The 20,419-nt window shown below is 40.4% G+C and overlaps 1 protein-coding gene across 5 annotated transcripts in view; it reads right to left on the bottom strand.

The window, feature by feature from the left end:
* gon4lb (gon-4 like b) overlaps positions 1 to 14,617 on the bottom strand; it is a 53,289-nt gene extending 38,672 nt beyond the window's left edge. For 3 of the 5 annotated variants that reach the window (XM_060921868.1, XM_060921869.1, XM_060921872.1), the window contains exons 1-10: positions 14,540 to 14,617; positions 8,366 to 8,577; positions 6,424 to 6,549; positions 3,562 to 3,785; positions 3,337 to 3,411; positions 3,197 to 3,247; positions 2,550 to 2,600; positions 1,579 to 1,677; positions 1,345 to 1,467; positions 893 to 1,060 (exon numbers count right to left, since the gene is read on the bottom strand). In XM_060921868.1, the coding sequence (XP_060777851.1) occupies positions 893 to 1,060; positions 1,345 to 1,467; positions 1,579 to 1,677; positions 2,550 to 2,600; positions 3,197 to 3,247; positions 3,337 to 3,411; positions 3,562 to 3,785; positions 6,424 to 6,549; positions 8,366 to 8,570 (1,122 nt within the window). In that variant the 5' untranslated portion in view covers positions 8,571 to 8,577; positions 14,540 to 14,617. The remainder of the gene's footprint in view (positions 1 to 892; positions 1,061 to 1,344; positions 1,468 to 1,578; positions 1,678 to 2,549; positions 2,601 to 3,196; positions 3,248 to 3,336; positions 3,412 to 3,561; positions 3,786 to 6,423; positions 6,550 to 8,365; positions 8,578 to 14,539) is intronic. The other 2 variants (XM_060921870.1, XM_060921871.1) reach the window with 2 other exon arrangements.
* Positions 14,618 to 20,419: the final 5,802 nt, after the last annotated feature.

Below are 20,419 nucleotides of genomic sequence, written 5' to 3'. Positions count from 1 at the left end.
TTTTTTTTGGGGGGGGGGGGGGGGGGGGGGGGGGTTGGAGTGTCTGAATAATTTCAACAACATTTGCTTATTTAGTCATTTTAATACAGAATTTACTCTGATGAAATTATTCAGACACTCCAACGCCCCCCCTAAAAAAAAAAAAAAAAAAAAAAAAAAAATCGGATCTGCACGATTCAGCCGTGAAAAAGTCGGCATCTGCACCTTTAGTTTGTGTGGAGAGATATGATCTGCAATAACATGCATTGTTGGCTACAGACCGAAACATACTTTCAGAATGCACTGGCCAAGGCAGGACTAAACTCGATGTGCCTTCTAATAATAATAATTAAAAAAAAAAAAAAAGAATAGTAATTTGTAAGCTAAAAAGCCTGTCTACACTTTTCTCTCACCGAGTGGCAGCTGTCTTCAACTGGGGCGGGAGGGCGGGACATGACTGAATGGGTGTTTCTGATTTGTCAGCTGTCTTCAACTGGGGCGGGACATGACTGAATGGGTGTTTCTGATTTGTCAGCTGTCGTCCTTACACCGCATGGCATGCCCCAAGCGTTTACAACACAGAATTCCAGGTTCTCCGCTCCAAAATCGGCAGCTTCAAAACGATTGATTTTTTTTTTTTTTTTTTAACCGACAACCAAAAAAAAAATTAACCGGTTGATGTTGATTCGGTCAACCGGTCATCGGTTAACATCCCTATTACCGACATATAACAAAGAATCCTGCCAAGTTTCATGAAATTCCTCCAAAAATTGTGAGAGGAGTTGATTTCAGAAGGTGAGCACCCTTCCTGGGACGGATGGATGGAAATCGCCACGACATAATCCCCCTTCAGGCCTTTCGGCCAGCAGGGGATAAAAATCTGGGATAACCTGTTCTCAAACGAGCTCTATACCTGGAAAGGCTCCATGCAGAGAGGGTTGAGCTCGAGCTCTTCATCCACAGCATGCAGCTTCTCCATAAACGAATCAAGAGCCCTCGAGGGCCGAGAAGGGACACCAGACTGGGAGGGAGGGGCAGGAGGGCCCATAGGCACTGCTTCTACTCTCAAGTGCCTTGGCTTCTTAGAGTGAGAAAAGGACAAAAGAGCACAAGAATAAATTCCACGTGCTTGTTTAGGCTCAGATTAAAAGATACACAACAATGAACTTGAAGTTCAAATTTAGAAAAGCTAGTTATAAAAGGCATCAAGTGTGGACCATCTAAAAGACCTAGCTATATCAATGTTTGGCTTTGAAAACATCTTATACACTCAAACGCACTATCCCAAACGTTATGGAAGCTACAAATGTTCTAAACTCTTATTGTCAATAAGCATGAGTGCGCTGTAAAACTGTTGCATAGTACCATTCGTGGACTGTTGCTTCTTTCTTCATCGCACTCCGAGAGCTCTATGGGTGTGCAAGAGCGAGCTTGTCTACTCATACGTGGTGAAGACGAAATGCTATCCATGTCACTCTCGATGATAGTCTGTGTGTCACAGATATACAATTAATTGCATTAAGATTGTTTTCTGGGAATCACACGTTTTATACAATGAAAGTTTCCAGGAAATGTTATGACTGAGTGAGATTTGTACACCTCTTCTGCAGTCTCATCCTCTTCATCCTCTTCAGGATAATACTCTTCATCTGAAGAGTCTTCCTCATCCTCAAGAGGAATGTCCACGAACTGCGGAGGCTAGAAAGAAAGAAGTTACAGTATTTTAATCATGTTGGAAAATAAAGATATTGACGGGGCAATGTTGGCTCAGAGGTTATGATTATATGCTGGTTATCAGAATAGCTGTGATTCTGTGGCACACAGTCACTAATATGAATAAGCCTCCATGCCAAATAGAATCACACCGAGGGGAAAACATGACATGCAAGACACGAAAGGTATTGCACCCGATTTGTGACATAAGGACCATATTTCCCGGCGCTGTTTCTATCCGTATAAAAGAATGTGATTGATATGTTAATTGTTTCTTCATTTCTACTACATCATATCCTTCATCCTTGCCTTAGATGAAGTGTTCATACGACTAAAAATAGTCACAGCACGATCTAAGAGTAATGGCATCAAATATTTTAGAGTCTTAGAGAAGAGTTAATCCTCAACATTTAAATTGAATTCTGACAATTCTGATAAATCACTTCCTAAATGAATATTCATCTCATTATCTCTAGCTGCTTTATCCTGTTCTACAGGGTCGCAGGCAAGCTGGAGCCTATCCCAGCTGACTACAGGCGAAAGGCGGGGTACACCCTGGACAAGTCGCCAGGTCATCACAGGGCTGACACATAGACACAGACAACCATTCACACTCACATTCACACCTACGGTCAATTTAGAGTCACCAGTTAACCTAACCTGCATGCCTTTAGACTGTGGGGGAAACCGGAGCACCCGGAGGAAACCCACGCGGACACGGGGAGAACATGCAAACTCCGTACAGAAAGGCCCTCACCGGCCACGGGGCTCAAACCCGGACCTTCTTGCTGTGAGGCGACAGCGCTAACCACTACACCACCGTGCCACCCCTAAATGAATATAGTGTATAAAAATACCTTTATTTCTTTTGATTTCTTGATAGGTGAGATATTCCAATTAGGAATTCCCTGAAAGAAAGCCAAACAGATACATCAAATATTATTCTATCCACATTCACTGGGTATGATTGGCTACTCTACTACTCGGCTATCAGCTCATATACCGCGAGTAGAAAAAAACCCAAAATGGCGGCATGTGTTGCTGAACCAACCAAGGACAAAATAAAAACTCTACTCAAAAACAAAACCCCCCAAAAAAAGACAGAAAAAAGCAACAAAATATGGAATAAATGTATTGGATGGTAAGAATGCATCTTTTTTTTTTCAAGAATTATAGTCACAATTTTCACAAATTGCTACTGCCACTTCGCCAGTTTGTTTATATTCTAAGCGGAAATTATTTTGTCGGACGTTTTTATTTACAAAAAATAAAATAAAATATAAAAATGCTCCGTTTTTCAAAATCCAGTGAACGTGGATATAATAAAAACAGTTACTCCACTCAGTCTCGTTATACATGGCTTATATCCAACTTGGCGTTACACGCCTCGCCGGCTATCAGCTCATGTACGACTCGATTACGTGGAACAACTGTTAAATATTCAACAAAAGGTTCAACATTAGTAATGTCAACCAACAAACAATTAAAAAAAGACCAAACTCACCACCCCTTTCTCAACAACCTCTTTGAGCTTCGAACGTGTCATTTTGGGCTCCTGTGTTGACAGAATAAAAGAACAGTCTCAAAGTGCTTTATACATACAATCAGAAATACCTTAACTAGAAACGGTGAAATGACACATACAAACATGGGCATGTCCTGGGTCTCTCTGATAGCAGCTTTCATCATGGCTACGACGTGTTCATTGGTGATCACCTCCTATAGCCATAAAGGCAGAAAACACAGGTGATTACACTTTCACTCCTCATAAACTTGCTTCTTTATAATTCTCATAAAAACATAATACCCATATTAACAAAACTATTCAGCACGAGCCAATCATAACGTCAGAAGCTCAACAAGACCTACATGAATGATGCTGCGCACATGGCCTGACGTTAGGTTGTGCTGTTTAGACTTGATGGCCAGGTCCCTGTCCAGTTTTCTGAACTCTTCCTCGCTGTCCACATCGGATTCTTCAGCATCTCTCTCATTATCTGCCATTGCTCTGTAATCATTTGTTAGCAGTCCTTTCATTGGTTTTCCTCCACATTTTTTCCTCAGCTGCTCTGGCTCCCCGGGTCCCTCTTCATCTACACACAAGCAACAAAAACAACTCATACTCTTACCATGTTTTGAATACAGACAATTCCAAATGTTAAATAAATAAATAATTCTAACCCTTTGACGCAAAACATGGGTCAAAAGTGACCCGGCTGAGTTTTTATCTTCTATATCTTTGCAATATATTAATTCCATCATTCAGTATTCAAGGTATACCTCAATTAACTTGTTTTTGATCATCATACATCCTTATTTTATTTTTTCCTTTCTTACTTTTTGAATAAAAACCCTTTTTGTATCACTACCCTTCTAATGCACAACATGGGTCAAAAACGACCTGCATTCATTTTCCAGGTTATTTCATGTACGGCTGAGTGTTTCTATGATCTACTTTTGAAATAAATTCATTTTATCATTTGCTTTTCCAAATATGCAGTAAATATCTTTTTGTTTAGCACAAATCATCATTTTTATTTTTCCTTTCTTAAGTTATGAACAAGCACAGCTTTTGTAATTCTACATCAAGTTTACACACATGGGTCAGAAACGACCCGCATGCGTTTACTCCAGCGTTTGGTGGGAACTGTGAATTGTGCTTGTGTCAGACATTTCACAGCTCAGCACAGCGCCCTTTGCCCATCTCATACATGGAAGGAATGTTTTTCAATTGTTCTAACATTACCTTAGAAAAAAATTGATGATGTTTAGGTTCCCTTGAGAGTGAGTAGATTACTTGTCAGAAAGTTACAAGTAATTACTATTAGCTACCGAGCTGTTGACATATTCTACTTTAGTTAGCTAATTTTATTGTAGTTGGCTTAGCTAACTACACAGTTAATAAATAAATACCGTAAAATACCAAATAATAGCCCGGGCGATTATTTGTCTCAATCACGTAAGAGACCCGGCGCGTATTAGAGACTAGGCGGCTATTTGGAACAGGCGATTAATTCCTTTTTCACAAATACCTTCCCCAAAATCTACCTCAAAACGGGGAAAAAAATCATTATCAGATAGGCCTACTTTTAACCAGTATAACTTACAGTTTGTTTAGAGTTAGATTACAGATAGCACGGTGCCGACTTCGGGGAATTTTGAAGACGCAGAATGCATCTTCGCATGGCACAGTCGGGGTGGATAAAGGATAAATCACACACCTTTTCCTGTTAATGACTAGTTAAGCGCATGCTTTACAAAATAATCAAGAAACCACACCATTGTCTGTGCGCAGCACTGTGATTTAATTACTCTGCAAAGTTATGGTCACTTGCTATCACCCTCACCCATGCAGCCTCCACCCTTTGCGCTTCGCGATGTCTGTCAATCTGAAATTGCATGGAGGGCGCGACGCTGAAGCAACATAATTAGGGTGCGAAGTGTCAAACCAAAGGGTTTTTTCTTATGCTGAAAAATAAGTGACCTGCAGTGGCTACATACTGTCATCTTGCATTCTCACGTTTCTCTCCAAGACGTCTCCCTATTTGGCGGATATGAGCCTATTCCCCGAGTGAGTTGGTACGGTGGCTCGACCCCGTAGAAAACTTAAAGTTCGGATGAAAGTTAGTTGAATAGGTTACTGACTTGTAGGCCTACATGTTGCCTGCCTGACGCGTGCTTCTGCCCAACTTGCACGACAGATTACTTGTTGAAAAGGCCCCTTGGATTAGATTGGCCGCGAGCAGACTGAAATGCATGTTAGAACGCTCTCACCTTTTTTGTAAAGCGTCTTCCAGATCCGAATGGGTAAGGGCAAGTGAAATGGTATAAGGTCTTTAATAAAACTCAGTGTGTGCTTTGACGCATGCATTCGGCAATTTAGGTCGTTTAACAGAAGCAGCAGTCCAACCTTGGAAACCCGCAGTCCTCAATGTCACCACACACGCTGGCTTTCGTTGGGTATACCCAAAGGGGTGGCTAAGACATCTGTCAAAAGTTACGGAGTTGCATTCCTCAAGAAATATTACGGTAGACCAAGATTATAACATTGAAATGGCATGTTTATTATCACGTAACAAAATGTTGTAAACAGTATTATAGAAATAATTTAATTAATTAATTAATTCATTCATTCATTCATATTGTTTCGGTAGAAAACTATGCAATGCAAAATCGTTTAAACACCAGAAAACCAGAAAAGTGCTGGGCCTCAAGATTCTAGATAGAACGTTCGGACGCTTTTTTTTTTTTAGACCCCGGCGAGTATTCGGAACCGGCCTTTATTTGTCACAACACACGCGTACACCCGGCCGTTAAAGGGAACTCGGCGGTTAATTGGAACTCGGCTATTATTTGGTATTTTACGGTAACTGACCCCATTCACTGCTAAAGTAATCACCTGAAACAAATTATTATTATAGTATTAAGACATTTAATTTTAAAATCACACTTGGATGACTCATGTGTAGTAATATAAAAAGTATTTTTGTTCATAAAGTAGGAAAGAAAAAATTAAATTAATGATTTGTGGTAATTAAAAACAAGATATTTAAAGAATACTTGGAATATTCAATCATAAAATAAATTGATTTCAAAAGATAGAGCAAAGAAAAACTCAGTCAGCATGAAATAACCTGGAAGATGAATGCGGGTCATTTTTGACCCATGTTGTGCATTAGAAGGGGTGCGCATATGTTTTGCATCGAAGGGTTTAAAAAAAAAAAAACCCACCCAACACCAGAGGTAACTGACCCAGTGTGATGACGAGTCCCAGTTCTGTGTCCACCTCTGACTGACACAGGGATGACTCCAGACTGCTGGAGGACCGTACCACATCAAGCCCACTCTCAGCATTACCTGAAAGACAGACAGGAAAGAAAATTTCACCAATAATTCAACAAATATGACATGGACTTAAGAAACTCCACTTCTACGTGACTGTCAATAGACAGATACAGACAGGCAACTAATTAAAGGAAAACTCAGTGGCATGGTTTGGGTCAACTTTTCTCCTGTGTGTGTGTGTGTGTATACACACACACACACACACAGTCCTGTGCAAAAGTCTTAGCCACCCTATTTTTTTTCCCTACAAACTTTGTTATAGATTTCTATTTTATGACTTCTACATTATCGAGTCAGTACAAAAACATTTTAGAGTCCCAAAAAATGTGTTTTCCAGCACAAAATTAAATCTCATCTCATTATCTCTAGCCGCTTTATCCTTCTACAGGGTCGCAGGCAAGCTGCAGCCTATCCCAGCTGACTACGGGCGAAAGGCGGGGTACACCCTGGACAAGTCGCCAGGTCATCACAGGGCTGCACATAGACACAGGCAACCATTCACACTCACATTCACACCTACGGTCAATTTAGAGTCACCAGTTAACCTAACCTGCATGTCTTTGGACTGTGGGGGAAACCGGAGCACCCGGAGGAAACCCACGCGGACACGGGGAGAACATGCAAACTCCACACAGAAAGGCCCTTGCCGGCCCCGGGGCTCGAACCCAGGACCTTCTTGCTGTGAGGCGACAGCGCTAACCACTACACCACCGTGCCGCCCACAAAATTAAATGTTACAGAAAATATGTTTGTATCTGAGCAGCATATTACACAAGAGAGCACTTTTCAGATTAAAAAAAGAAAAAGCATAATGAAGGCTGCTGGGTTTTGGTGCAAAATTAAGAAGGAAGTGAGACAGTCAAAGTGTCCAGAAGAACTGTAGCTGGTTCTGTAAAATGCTCAGTAAAACCTACAGCTCATTTCCTTATCAAACTGCACTCGATGTACCTGAGACTTTTTTTTTTAAAGCAAAGAGTTGTCTCACACCAAATATTGACTGTTTCATTTATTAAGGCTTACTGCTGTTTACAGTATTTTTTTTTAAATGTTGAAACGTTTCATTTCATTTTTAAAGCCATTTTTATTCAACAGCATTTCTTTACATGTGCCTGTACTGTACTTTTACAATAGCACCACAACCCATAATTAAACCAAACAATGAAGAAAGACATGTTGAAAATTTCAACTTAAAATGCCCTCCTTATGTTTTACGGAGTCACTACTGGCAAATATTTAATTGTGTGCACATAATGCTCTCATTTTTTAACCATATGGCCTTTACTGCTTCTCCACTTCCTTATTCAGTTATATAAATCAAGAAACAATGATTTTCACTGGCATGAAAATGCAAAGCTCCTCATGTATTAAATTAATGATATTCATGCACCAAATATCCCAATTATGAGGCTAAAATCCAGATGTCTTTATTGAATTCACTGGAATTGAATATAAAGTAACCTAGTATGCGAATTAGGCATCTATTTGAACATCTGACAACTACCAAAATAAAATAAAAGGATCATGTTATTGGTGTCAGTGTTAAAATTTTTACTGTTTAGTGACTGACGTTCATAAACTACAGTATGAGCTTTGGTATGTGACAGAAAAAAAAAAAATTCAGAAATCAAGATCCAGTGATTATTATACGTTTTCGATTAAACATGCAACCAAGTAACTGGCTTGACATGTTTTCAAATGTTATAGCCTTTAACATGTGTGGACTAAAGCACTGGGACCGTAAGAAAAGGTCCAATAAGACAGAACTTCAAGATATGATCATAACTGTCATTGTTCTGATTATGTTATGTTCAAGTTCTTCATACTGCACCTGTCTCATGGGTATGACACTTAAATCTAGGCGAATGCCGTCTGGGAGAAGATGCATTTGGGAATTTTCTCTTGCTGGGAGTGAAAATCCTCTTCTCGGGACTGAAGGTCAGTCTGCTTTCAGCACAGGCTCTTGGCTCCCTCTTGGCAACTTTTGCATGTGTAGGCTCTGGAGAGCTGGACTTATGTTTCTGGCCTGTTTTCATCTCGCTTCTGGGGTAAAGAAGAGACACAATTACAGAAAAAGTGCTTGTCCAATTTAATCTAATAGAAGGGTAGTATATTGGTGATTTCACCCAGAACCTGAACTACCATTTCACTGACAAAAATCCTTTAAAATTACAATGATAAGGGACCTTATCATTACAGTGATTAGCAACAGGCTTCAAAATCATTGCTGTTGGTTTAAGACACTCAGGAGGCGCTGTGAATTCACTGACTAGTTGAATTGGGTGAGTGAGAGCAGAGAAAACACTAAAATCTTCAGGAAAGGGGTTACTCCAAGACCAGGGTTGGGAACTTGTGTTTTTATTTAAAAAAAAACAAACAAACAAAAAAAGATCCAAACGACAGCAAGATATTCATTTCAGCAGAATCACTGACAAACCCTTTATCATCAAGGTACATAGTTTTCATATTACAGACATGAGTGTTTTACTGAGAAATACGCCACTCTATTTCTCATACGAGCTACGCCTGGGACATTGAGCACGGCAACCGTGACATATTTCTCAAAATGTCACTCACAAGGAAATCGATGAAATGTTTTGATAAACTTGGGTACTTTGTGAATAATGTCTATATAATAAAGAGGAAAAAAAAAAAATCACATGTTGACTTGAAGATATGAAGTTTATCTTGTGTTAAACGCCACGTTTTTCATACGAAGTACATCGTGGATCTGAGTGGCATATTTAAATAATATTGGCCGGCTTTTTTCATGGTATATCAGATATATTCCATTCAGCTAGCATGATACTGAATGAGTCGAAGACGAGGGTGGAGCAGTGGACAAGATCATTAACATTGGTGTTGCTAGACTGGGTTAATTTAAAAAGAATACACAGCAGCAAGATCAAGCTTTATAGCAAATAACTGGAATTAATTCCAATACATTTCTACAAAAAGAAAGTGTAAATGTAGATGTGACTATGATGTACATAAAAATTTCTGTTGTATAATATATTGCAAATATTGGGAGAGGGAAAGGGAATTATGGAGTGTCTGGACATCAGAAATTCATGAGCAAAATATATTTTTTTGTGGCCAGACAGTGTAAACAAATACTTAAGAGCCCTTGATTGGATAATTACTGCAGTGATTAACATGTTTCAGTTGGCAAAAACATTTTTAACCCGAACTGATGCAGTAGCCCAAGAGCATTAACTCAAAATTGAGTCCAACCCGGAACAAATTAGTAACAAGCTGAATTTTTCAGAATATGTTCAGAATACCCTTAGGAATAACATACTAAAAGTCCCCGGGAATCCACCTTGTGCTCTCTGAGAAATTCAAGATGGCGTCCAAAATGGCCGCCGATTGGAGATTTTTCAATATCTCAGGGATAAAACATAATATAAATGCAATTAAAATGTTAAATTATATGTTCTCTCATACAAGCAATGCAAATTCACCATTGTCACACTGTTAAAATTAAAATTAACCAAGATTACAAGGTCATTAATGTGGAAATTACATGGAATTTGATGGTTGACATGATTGACAGATTAGAGCATAGTAGGCTACCTACATAATTACATGAACATAATGTAAGACAACAATTAGACATCAATTTCCTTAATATTTAGTGCATCTTTAAGCTTTGATAAAATATTAAAGGGAAATTAAATTTGAAAACTCTATCTTCTAAAACTACAATGGCAAGCTGTTTCAGTACACTTCTTCAACATTCCGGCGACTTTCATGACAAAAAGGTCTGCCTCAATAAAAGCTCTTGCTTATAAACAATGAGTAGACTTAAACACTTCTCAGTGCCTCAGTTGTAATGCTTGGACCTTTGTTGTACCATCAATGAAGTAGGGAATTTATTCAAGCTTGTTTAAGGGTGGAAAAAAATTCATCTTTGAGTTTCTAGCGCCAGTCTTTACTACTAGCAATGCCAGTGTGTTCGGACAAAAAAATGACTAAACTCAGCATGACCTTTTAAAAATGACTGAACTCAGCATGACCTTTTAACATGCCATTTTTCATTTTACACCACCAATTTACTTTAATTAATATTAATGAAAATAAGTGCTCCAACCCCTAGTAATTGTATTTGTTGTTTTGTGAACAGAATAGGATGATACGGAGTGAACGAGTAACCAATGGATCCACACTATACACAAATATACTGTTATAATAATGTGTACATTGTTATTATATGTTAATACACAATGTAATTAATACACACATGTTGGAATTTACTCTCCTACCCTACAAAACATATATTCTGACCTTTTAATTGCATTAATATTTTGTTTTGGGCCTGAGATATGGGCAGATCTCCATTTGGCGGCCATTTTGGACGCCATCTTGAATTTCTCAGAGAGCACAAGGGGGATTTCCGGGGACTTTTAGTATGTTATTCCTAAAGGTATTCTGAACATATTCTGAAATTTTCAGCTTGTTATTAATTTGTTCCGGGTATAACCCTATTACTCCTGGGCTACAGTGAGTAGCTTCTCATTTCTTAAACAACTATACTGGAAGATGTATCCTGTGGTCATAGAAAGGATGTTATTGTGTTTCAAAAAGGTTGAATTATTGGCCTGGATGCTGAAATGAGCAGAACTGTATTAAGACCTGTCATGTGCATTATCAAAACCTGGAAGGATAGTGGTGAACCATCAACTTCACAGAAGAAATGTGATCAGAAAAAAAAATCCTGACTGACCATGATTGGACATCATTTGTGCTTGGTGAAGCTGAATCATTAAAAAATGACAGCAGAACTCATGGCTATGTTTAATAATGAAAGTATAATTATTTCCACACACACAATGCAATGAGAACTCACAGGATTGAGACTAAACATCTGTGGCGCCAAAAGAAACCCACTTGATAATGAGGCTAATCGGAAGAAATGGCTTCGGTTTGCTAGTGACGATAAAGATTTGACTTTGGAGCAATGGAAAAAGGTCATGTGGTCTGAACAGCCCGGATTTATTCTATTCCAGATCAAGGAGTGCATTAGGGCAAGAAGGGAAGCACATGAAGTGACAGACCCTGTTAGGACTAGGACTGTTTTGGCCTCTAGAGGCCGCTGTTATTTCCTTTTCGTGTCATGTTTATTTTGGCCTCTAGAGGCCGCCACTGTTCCTGTGTTTTGTGTTTGTGTTAATTGCCTGTTTAGTCCTGATTATCTTCACCTGTGTTCAATTTAGTTTGTGTATTTATACCCCCTGAGTTCAGTCCTCTTGTCACGGAGTCTTTGTGCTGTTATGTTTATCTCCAGTTTCCTCTGTACTGTGTTCTTTGTTTTGCACTTTGCTTTTCTTTTGGATTTAGTAGTGACTGTGTTTTTGGATCTTCTGAGCTTTTGCATTTTTGCCTTTTCCTTTTTGGACTTTGAATTTTTGGATATTTTATTTTTCCCTTTGTCTTCCCAGTGTTGGATTATACTCTTTTTTTTTTGTTGTTGTTGTTTTGCCCTGGATTGTATATAGTGTATATAGTATAAATAAACCTTTTGATACTTTTTCTACTTCTGCCTCACGCCTCTGCATTTGAGTCATCCCCCTGGTGGCCTAGTGGGGGTTTGCTGGATTATCACACCAACGAAGCAGGTTCGAATCCCAGCAAAACCCTAACAGACCCATCATGCATAGTAGCCAGTGTACAAGCCTCTAGAGGCAGCGTTATGATATGGGGTTGATTCAGCTGATCAGGTCGGGGCAATAAAATGAAGTCAAATGATGATCTGAATGACCAGGTTATTCCATAAATAGATTTTTTTTCCTTCCCTGATGGCACCGGCATACTCCAGGACTACAATGGCAGGATTTATTGGCTCAAATTACAAAAAAAAGTGGTTCAGGAAACACAAGGAATCATTTTAACACAAAGTGGCCACCACAAAGTCCTGACCTTAACCCCACTGAAAGTATTTGGGATGTGCTGGAGAAGACTTTAAGAGTGGTTCAGCTGTCCCGTCACCAAGACGGGAGCCCAACAAAAAATCTGGATGGAAATAAATGTTGAGGTCACACAAGGTGGTTGAAACAATGCCATGGTTAAGGTGTGCAGTCATCAAAGCTAAAGGCGGTCCAACCAAATTCCTGAAGACGTTTCATGTCTCATCCGAAAGGCTTCAGTTCTGTCTGACTAGTGGGGAGTTCCCACCTGGCCTCCAGTGACCCCGATGTCTCTCCTTAGATTTGTTTTTGGTCCAGTAGAGGATAAATACCTGGAACTCCCAGGAACTAGTCAGACAGAACTGAAGAAGCCTTTCAGATGAGATGTGAAACATCTTCAAGAATTTCAAGCAAGTCCCAGTTGCTTTCTTTAGCAGCTACGGTTTACGATGACTGAGAACCTTCACAAACATATGGTCCAACCAAATATTAGTGTGTGTGTGTGTGTGTGGCTTTTTTGGCCAGGCAAGGAATCATTGGCAAAAACATTTTTCATGTTTTTGTCAACTGAATTATCATTTGATAATGCACAGGACAGGTCTTAATACAATTCTGCTCATTTCAGCATCCAGGCCAATAATTCAACCTTTTTGAAACACAATAACATCCTTTCTATGACCACAGGATACATCTTCCAGTATGGTTGTTTAAAGAGCCATTCCACCATTGGATGTATTCTTTGGCATAAAATACAATATATTTTATGACAACATGACTAGACAGAGAAATCTTTTAGCTTCAAAATGATATATCAAACAATTTTTTGACAACGACAAGTATATTAATTTTGCGACCAAAGTCACCTACCCTTTTAATTTCCGCGCGATAGTGAAACGTGATGTCATCGGCAGGTTCCCCTTCTTGTGTACCACGTGTCGGTCTATTTTTAGACCAGGAAACCCCCAAAGTGAGAGAGTCATTTCTCCTCGTATATGGGGGCCAAAAAAATTGCAAAAAATTGAGTTAATCTTTCAGTTAGCTAGATTTATTGGTATTATTTTTATCGCGTTCTATCCGCCATTGCTGAGAATATGTGCCACGTCACGTGGTACACAAGAAGGGGAACCTGCCGATGACATCATGCGCGGAAATTAAAAGGGTAGGTGACTTTGGTCGCAAAATTAATATACTTGTCAAAAAATTATGTTTGATATATCATTTTGAAGCTATAAGATTTCTCTATCGAGTGATACCATTTATATATGTTGTCAAAATATATTGTATTTTATGCCAAAGAATACATCCAATGGTGGAATGGCACTTTAAGAAATGAGAAGCTACTCACTGCATCAGTTTGGGTTAAAAATGTTTTTGCCAACTGAAACATGTTAATCACTGCAGTAATTATCCAATCAAGGGCTCTTAAGTATTTGTTTACAAGCTGAGATAAAGAAGTAAATGTGATTCATTTCCAATGCCCAGTTTCAGGTCGTGTGTGTGGTGAGACCTGGCAACCCTGGTTAATTCTAAACAAAGCCCCACATCTCAAACCGCTCAAAAAGAGCTGCAAGACTGTGTTGTCCAGTCTCAACTGCTTGTCACGGGTTTACACTAGAATTAACTAAATATTAGCCTATAGTATTACATAAATAAGTGTGATAGCCTCTTGACTTTTTAAGGCTTTTTCTTCATTAATGTGGGCCATGAGCCGCGACGGGGTGATAAAGAAAATCATCCAACTCAGTGTCCACTGTTAAGTTTCCCCTCATGTAAACACTGTGGTGAGACAGATGAGCAAACTCGATTCTGGTGTTTTTGAATTAACTATTAGTTAATTAACTAAATGACTAATAAAATGTTTCGGAAGCAGATAGACTGTGAAATAAAAATTAACAAACAAACACGTTAACTACACATTTTTCTTGACGGTCCAAGCCCCTGGTATCTACAGCTCAGTAAACACACACAGCCTGCTAAGCTTATCCTATACAGAACATTTCTACCTCAGAGGGGTTTTTTTTTTTTTTCAGGAAACGATACCCTCTGTCTAATATGTTACTGCTTTTCCTTCTTTCATTTTTAAGTAATAAACTGCTTACCATTAAGCTGGTGTCAGTAGCCATCAGTTGCTAGCACTCCGAGCCACAACAAAATGACGTTTGGCGGGTGTTACAATCATTTCCTTCCGCGAAAACTAGAGGCTGAAATAAACAGTACCGCCCCCTGCAGGATAAACATTCAGGGTGTTTTCACACCTGGTCCCCTTTAAAGGAACCAGACTCAGTCCTCTTGAAGTGGACCAAAAAGTGGACCAACAGAAAAAGAACTCAGTTCTTTTTGTGTTCATACTGTGAATTTATTACAAAGAGGACTGGGTTCTCTTTCTGGTCCAGTTAAGCTTTGATGGGGCCTCAGTCCTCTTTCTGTTCACACCAGGTCCTCTAGAGCCCTCAGACCCCCAGTGCACGGAATTCTGGGTAATTTTCTCTTGAATCAAAATGTCTGCTGCCATGCTTGCCCTGCTGTATTCTTTGATCAAAATAGTGCGGATTAAGGAAAATAAATTTATTTTATATATATATATATATATATATATATATATATATATATATATATATATTTTTTTTTTTTTTAAGATTTCTTTTGGGCTTTTTTCACCTTTATTGGATAGGACAGTGTAGAGACAGGAAATGAGCAGGAGAGAGACGGGGAGGGATCGGGAAATTACCTCGGGTCGGAATATATATATATATATATATATATATATATATATATATATATATATACATGGCAAACCCCTACATGGCATGTACCACCATCAGATAGAGGAAGTGGCTGATATCAAGAAATCCTACCAGTGGCTGGATAATGCAGGACTGACAGACAGCACAGAGGCACTAATCATGGCAGCACAAGAACAGGCCATAAGCACAAGAGCCATAGAGGCCAGGATCTACCAGAGTAGATCAGACCCAAGATGCAGACTGTGCAAAGAAGCCCCTGAAACAGTCCAGCACATAGTAGCAGGGTGTAAGATGCTAGCTGGATCAGCGTACATGGAGAGGCACAACCAAGTGGCTGGGATAGTATACAGGAACATCTGCAACCAGTATGGAATAGAAATACCCAAGTCCCAATGGGCCATACCACAGAAGGTGGCTGAGAACAACAGGGCCAAGATTCTGTGGGACTTCAGCTTCCAGACTGACAAACAGATCCTGGCTAACCAACCGGACATAGTGGTGATGGACAAAGAGCAGAAGAGGGTGGTGGTGATAGATGTGGCGATCCCAGCTGACGCCAACATCAGGAAGAAGGAACATGAGAAACTTGAGAAGTATCAAGGGTTGAAAGAGCAGCTGGAACGGATGTGGAAGGGCAAGGGTCGCGTGGTCCCCGTGGTAGTGGGGGCACTTGGGGCAGTAACCCCCAAATTGGGAGAGTGGCTCCAGCAAATCCCAGGAACAACATCTGAAGCCTCAGTCCAGAAGAGCGCAGTCCTAGGAACATCGAAGATACTGCGCAGAACCCTCAAACTCCCAGGCCTCTGGTAGAGGACCCGAGCTTGAGGATGACATGGATACCACCCCCCCGCCGGGGGTGAGAAGGAGATTTTTTTTTATATATATATATATATATATATATATATATATATATATATAGTTATATTATTGTGGCCGACTCATCAGTCAGTAAGTTCAGAGAACTGTAAAGCGGCTGTGGTAAGTTCCAAAAGGAAGTTCAGTTTCCCTGCTACAGTCACGTGACCAACTACGGCAAACGAAGAAGGTTAAACTATAGTGAAAACGGCGACGTGAACCCGGTGCGCTTTTTGTTCACAATGCACAGATTAGGCGAACCGTACCGTTGATTTTTAGCGAACCGTACTGAGACCACCTCCTGAGGTGGTCTCAGTTCGGTTCGCTTTAAAGGGGTCTGGGTACGGTTGGAGTGTTCACATATGCGCAAAAAATGCTGTCATCGATCTGAGTTCGGTTAGATGGCTGAAAGGGACCAAGTGTGAAAACATCCTCAGAAACCATAGAGAGCAGGACCTGAGGTCAGCTGGACAAAGTAATAGTGAGTGCAGAAGAGAAGAGAAGATTGCAAGCGGGTCAGAATGGATGGAGGAGAGTGTCAGGAGTGATTTGCAGGGATAAGAATGGGACATTTAAAAAAACTGAAATGTCTGCCAACTTTCCCATATATATATATATATATATATATATATATATATATATATATATATATATATATATATATATATATATATATATACGAATGTTTTCAAATTCAATGATGGTGTAAAACGTTTATAAACTTTAAGATAACAAATCCCTACAGATATAATTATATATTATATATCTATATCATGAGGCGGCACGGTGGTGTAGTGGTTAGCGCTGTCGCCTCACAGCAAGAAGGTCCTGGGTTCGAGCCCCGGGGCCGGCAAGGGCCTTTCTGTGTGGAGTTTGCATGTTCTCCCCGTGTCCGCGTGGGTTTCCTCCGGGTGCTCCGGTTTCCCCCACAGTCCAAAGACATGCAGGTTAGGTTAACTGGTGACTCTAAATTGACCGTAGGTGTGAATGTGAGTGTGAATGGTTGTCTGTGTCTATGTGTCAGCCCTGTGATGACCTGGCGACTTGTCCAGGGTGTACCCCGCCTTTCGCCCGTAGTCAGCTGGGATAGGCTCCAGCTTGCCTGCGACCCTCTAGAAGGATAAAGCGGCTAGAGATAATGAGATGAATGAGATGAGATATATATCATGAGCAGGGCGGCACGGTGGTGTAGTGGTTAGCACTGTCGCCTCACAGTAAGAAGGTCCGGGTTCGAGCCCCGTGGCCGGCGAGGGCCTTTCTGTGTGGAGTTTGCATGTTCTCCCCGTGTCCGCATGGGTTCCCTCCGGGTGCTCCGTTTTCCCCCACAGTCCAAAGACATGCAGGTTAGGTTAACTGGCAACTCTAAATTGACTGTGAGTGTGAATGGTTGTCTGTGTCTATGTGTCAGCCCTGTGATGACCTGGCGACTTGTCCAGGGTGTACCCTGCCTTTCACCTGTAGTCAGCTGGGATAGGCTCCAGCTTGCCTGCGACCCTGTAGACCAGGATAAAGTGGCTAGAGATAATGAGATGAGATATCGTGAGCGATAATGGAGGTAACGATATATTAGATTCCTCCTGACTCTATCTTTGACAATTTAAGTAAAACGTACCTTTGTGCTTTTTTGTTTTGATGTGCTCCTGGATGTTTCTAGCTCCTCTGTTTCCATAATTGATCATATCTGAGCACAGAATACACAGAACCTTTCCTGGCGCGTCCACTTTTCGGATATGTTCCATCAGGCACGTCGTCACAGTTTGTGTCCCTATCTGCAAGGTAATGCTACTATCGAGCCATGCCCATCAGAAACAGTTCTTTATCCCGTTCGATTTATCGATTTCCCTGGCACGATCCTCATTTTTGCAGTCCAAAACTTTCGCCATATTGGCGAAGTAACTTTGAAAACTAACCAAAATAACTAGAACTTAAGAAGTGATCAAAACCATGTATGTATAGCTTGTTTCTCCATGGATTGTAGAAGTGAGATGAAACTAGCGCCAAAACGTTGCCGGAAATCGTCGTGAGTTGTCATTAGCATAAATATTGAAGAAAGCAATGACAATTTCCGTTATCACAGCTGCAACTAATTTTGCGATGAGCGTTGCCGAAAGATGCTGGCGGGCAGTCGGTCGGTCCTGCCTGCTTGTGCCACCACAAGCCTCGCCTCGCGCCGACCCCTACCCCCCCCCCCCCCCCCCCCGAAATTTTCTCAACGGATTTACACGTTTCACAAAAATGACATTTTCAGCGGGAAAAACTTGGAATTCCGCAGATCCGCGGAAAATTCTCATCCCTGGATTTGTGACCGAAGGAAAAGTGTACAAGACAATAGTAAGAGCAGCAATGTTGTATGGTTTGGACTTGGAGACAGTGGCGCTGACACAAAGACAGGAGGCTGAACTGGAGGTAGCGGAGCTAAAGATGTTGAGGTTTTCATTGGAAGTGACAAAGTTGGGCAGGATTAGAAATGAGGAGTATATTAGAGGAACAGGACGTGTAGGACAGCTTGCTTTGAGATGGTTTGGACATGTACAGATGAGTGATCCAAGGTCTCATCTCATCTCATTATCTCTAGCCGCTTTATCCTGTTCTACAGGGTCGCAGGCAAGCTGGAGCCTATCCCAGCTGACTACGGGCGAAAGGCGGGGTACACCCTGGACAAGTCGCAAGGTCATCACAGGGCTGACACATAGACACAGACAACCATTCACACTCACACCTACGGTCAATTTAGAGTCACCAGTTAACCTAACCTGTATGTCTTTGGACTGTGGGGGAAACCAGAGCACCCGGAGGAAACCCACGTGGACAACATGCAAACTCCGTACAGAAAGGCCCTTGTCGGCCACGGGACTTGAACCCAGACCTTCTTGCTGTGAGGCGACAGCGCTAACCACTACACCACCATGCCACCCTAGAAGGTAAAGATGAAGACCAAAAATGAGATTTAAGGATGTGGTGAAGGAGGACATCGTGTGACGGAAAAAAAGATACAAAGGACAGGAGGAGATAGAGGGACATTATCCGCTGTGGTGACCCCTAACCGGAACAGCCAAAAGAAGGAGGAGAAGAGAGCAAGACCAAGTGTACGGACTGAAGCCGAAGCTGATTTACTGCCAGGGCTGAAAATGCCCCATGGATAGGTTGATACCATTATGTGATATCGGCATTTTAACACCATCCATCAACATGATGTCTAAATATATTATTTCCGTGGAAGTCAGAAAGGTTGGGATCTGTGAGAGCCTACAGAGATGGTCATGATGCAGAAATGAAGGTTGCCAGATTTGGATTGTTTTAAATCTTATCAAGGTTAAAATATACAAATTTGCCAAATTGCATCTACATCTACATCAACATATTTATTAAGTCGATAAAAGTCATTCGACATCACACCAACTATTAAACAACAAAAAAAACTACAATATAAAACCATCAAATAAAAACAACTATGCAAAACCACTATATATACACACATACAAATTGTAAAAATTAATGCTATAAACAAACACCAGTAAAAATTTAAAAACAGCCCCAGAACTACCATGACAAATTAACCAATTAAGTATTGAAGATCCTTAACTTTAACTGTCTCTAAAGAACTACTTTCAACTATGTTTCTAGGCAGACGATTCCAAAGTCGTATGGGTTGGGGGGATAATAAAAATAAACATCCTTATTAGCCTTGTATTGTTTGAACTTCAAATTATGACTTGAACGGGTACTGACTCCAGTATTATCATGAGGATATAAATAACTATTTGCATTGATATCAACAAGTCCATGACACATCTTGGATATTAAAATTAATCTAGACAATGTTCTTCTTGCCTCAAGATCAGTCCATCCCAGTTCCCTTAGCATATCAGTGGCACTAGCAGTCAGGTGATAGTTATTTGCACAAAAACATGCAGCTTTTCTCTGGACACATTTGAGAGAGTTCATATCCTTTTCAAAGTGTGGGTCCCAAGCTTCACAGGCATATTCTAACTTTGGACAAACCAAAACCATGTATGTAGTTTCCTTAACATCCTGAGAACAGTTCCAAGAGTTCCTATTTATCATATCCAGGACTTTACTTGCTTTCCCAGAGATGGATGTAGTGTTGTAGTTGAGTCACTAAACCTCGAGTCCAGTCTCGAATCTCCAGTGTTCAAGTCTGAGTCAAGTCCAAGTCATTAAAAAAATTGCAAGTCGAGTCCACTATTGATCCAAGTCAAGTCCAAGTGGAGTCCAAGAATAAGACTCCAACCGCACCATTTGATGATGGCTGTTTTAGCCCCATTAACATTAGTTTGTTCCTGAACATGACATATGAACAGGTGAATGTGCATTCTCTTTATCAGGGAGTGTGAAGTATTCTGTCAGAGATGGTTGGAA

Source organism: Neoarius graeffei, chromosome 5 (assembly GCF_027579695.1).
Source record: "Neoarius graeffei isolate fNeoGra1 chromosome 5, fNeoGra1.pri, whole genome shotgun sequence".
Classification (NCBI taxonomy): domain Eukaryota; kingdom Metazoa; phylum Chordata; class Actinopteri; order Siluriformes; family Ariidae; genus Neoarius; species Neoarius graeffei.
Note: the sequence above shows the minus strand (reverse complement) of the source record. Positions and strands in the feature narration are given on the sequence as shown.